The following is a 1319-nucleotide window of genomic DNA, read 5'->3' on the forward strand; positions in this document are numbered from 1 at the left end:
GGCCCAGTGGTGTGGGCAGGCCACCTCTGCAGTGGGCTGGGCAGCAGGAAAGGGCCCCATGAGTCAGGCGTACTTCCGCAGGGTCTCCTGGGGCAGGCGGGGTGGGGGTCACCAGGTGGACACGCACCACACAAAGCCCAGGGGTCAGGAAGAGCCAGGAGATCTTCACCAGGGGCCACGGCCGGTAGCCAATCATGTCCTCGATGTTGTCATAGAAACGGTCCGCCCCTGACCAGGCGTGGTGGGGAGAGAGTGAGGACAGCTTCATGGGGACTGGGGAGCACTCACCCCTGTGCTCGTCCCGCCCCGTGAGGAGGCGGCCAGGGCGGGGAGCAGCGGCCTGCTGCCACATGCAGGCGGAGCGAGCTCTCCCTGCCCGAGGAGGACACCCCACTGTCCTGACGGCACAGGGCAGGTGCACCCAAGGGGGCTCGCAGCCACACAGGTGAGAGCCGACCTGTGCAGCATACGGGGATCTAATGGGGCCAGAGCAGCTGCGTGGCCAGGGCCCCACTGTCCTCACGGATCTCTCAGACCTCACGTCGGCCTAGAGAGCCACTGGTGACAGGCAGCTGCCCGAACCTCAGCAGAGTCTAGACTTCCGAGGAGGCACCTCCAAGTTCCCAGCGCGGCCGTGTTGGGGGACCCCGGCTGGTCTATTAGTGCCTCACGTTTCCCCACTGGCTGTAGCCCTCGGCAGAGCCAGGCTTCCCGGAGCAGAGAGCCACTGGTGGGTGAGGGCATACAGAGGGTGACCTTACTGTACCCCTAACTCCACACCCAAGTGCCTTCCAGCTGACAGCTGGCGGACAAGCTCCCGTCCCCCCATTGGAGAGCCATCCCTAGCTGGCTCCGGAGCCTGTGACTAAGGGAGCCAGGTCCTGCAGGGCTGGCTGCAGTTCGAGTCTCAGCCAGGGAGCCTGGAAAGCAGGTGTACACGCCCCAACCCCCAGGGCGGCGAGGCGAGGAGAAGGCCTCGGGGGTGCCTCCCTCCTCTCATTGGGCCTCTCTCTGGCCGGCACTGCATTCCCTGGGCAGGTTCGACGGGCTCCAGACGGCTCCTTCACCCACAGCTCAGCCACGGCCCGAACCGCACCCCTCACAGGGCTCTGGTGCACTTCGGAGCAGGACTGCTGAGCACGGCGGAGCGGCCCAGGGACCACGGCACTGTGCAACCAGGTGGGCTGGTGCAGGGATGCAGCGGCCCTCAGTGTCCCCCGGGGATGAGCTCAGCACTGGGGAGCAGGCACGGGTCCCACACGGCAGCCACCGTGGCAAGGGCTGCCCACCACTGGCCGGTCGCCCGGCTGCCGCCGGGG

General features: G+C 67.2%; 1 protein-coding gene across 1 annotated transcript in view; it reads right to left on the reverse strand.

The window, feature by feature from the left end:
• LOC102476442 (sodium- and chloride-dependent GABA transporter 2) overlaps positions 1-1319 on the reverse strand; it is a 49404-nt gene that overhangs the window by 5297 nt on the left and 42788 nt on the right. Inside the window, 1 exon segment of the mRNA XM_006163250.2 lies at positions 128-228. Within this exon segment, the coding sequence (XP_006163312.1) occupies positions 128-228 (101 nt within the window).

Source organism: Tupaia chinensis, unplaced genomic scaffold (assembly GCF_000334495.1).
Source record: "Tupaia chinensis unplaced genomic scaffold, TupChi_1.0 Scaffold141530_1, whole genome shotgun sequence".
Classification (NCBI taxonomy): domain Eukaryota; kingdom Metazoa; phylum Chordata; class Mammalia; order Scandentia; family Tupaiidae; genus Tupaia; species Tupaia belangeri.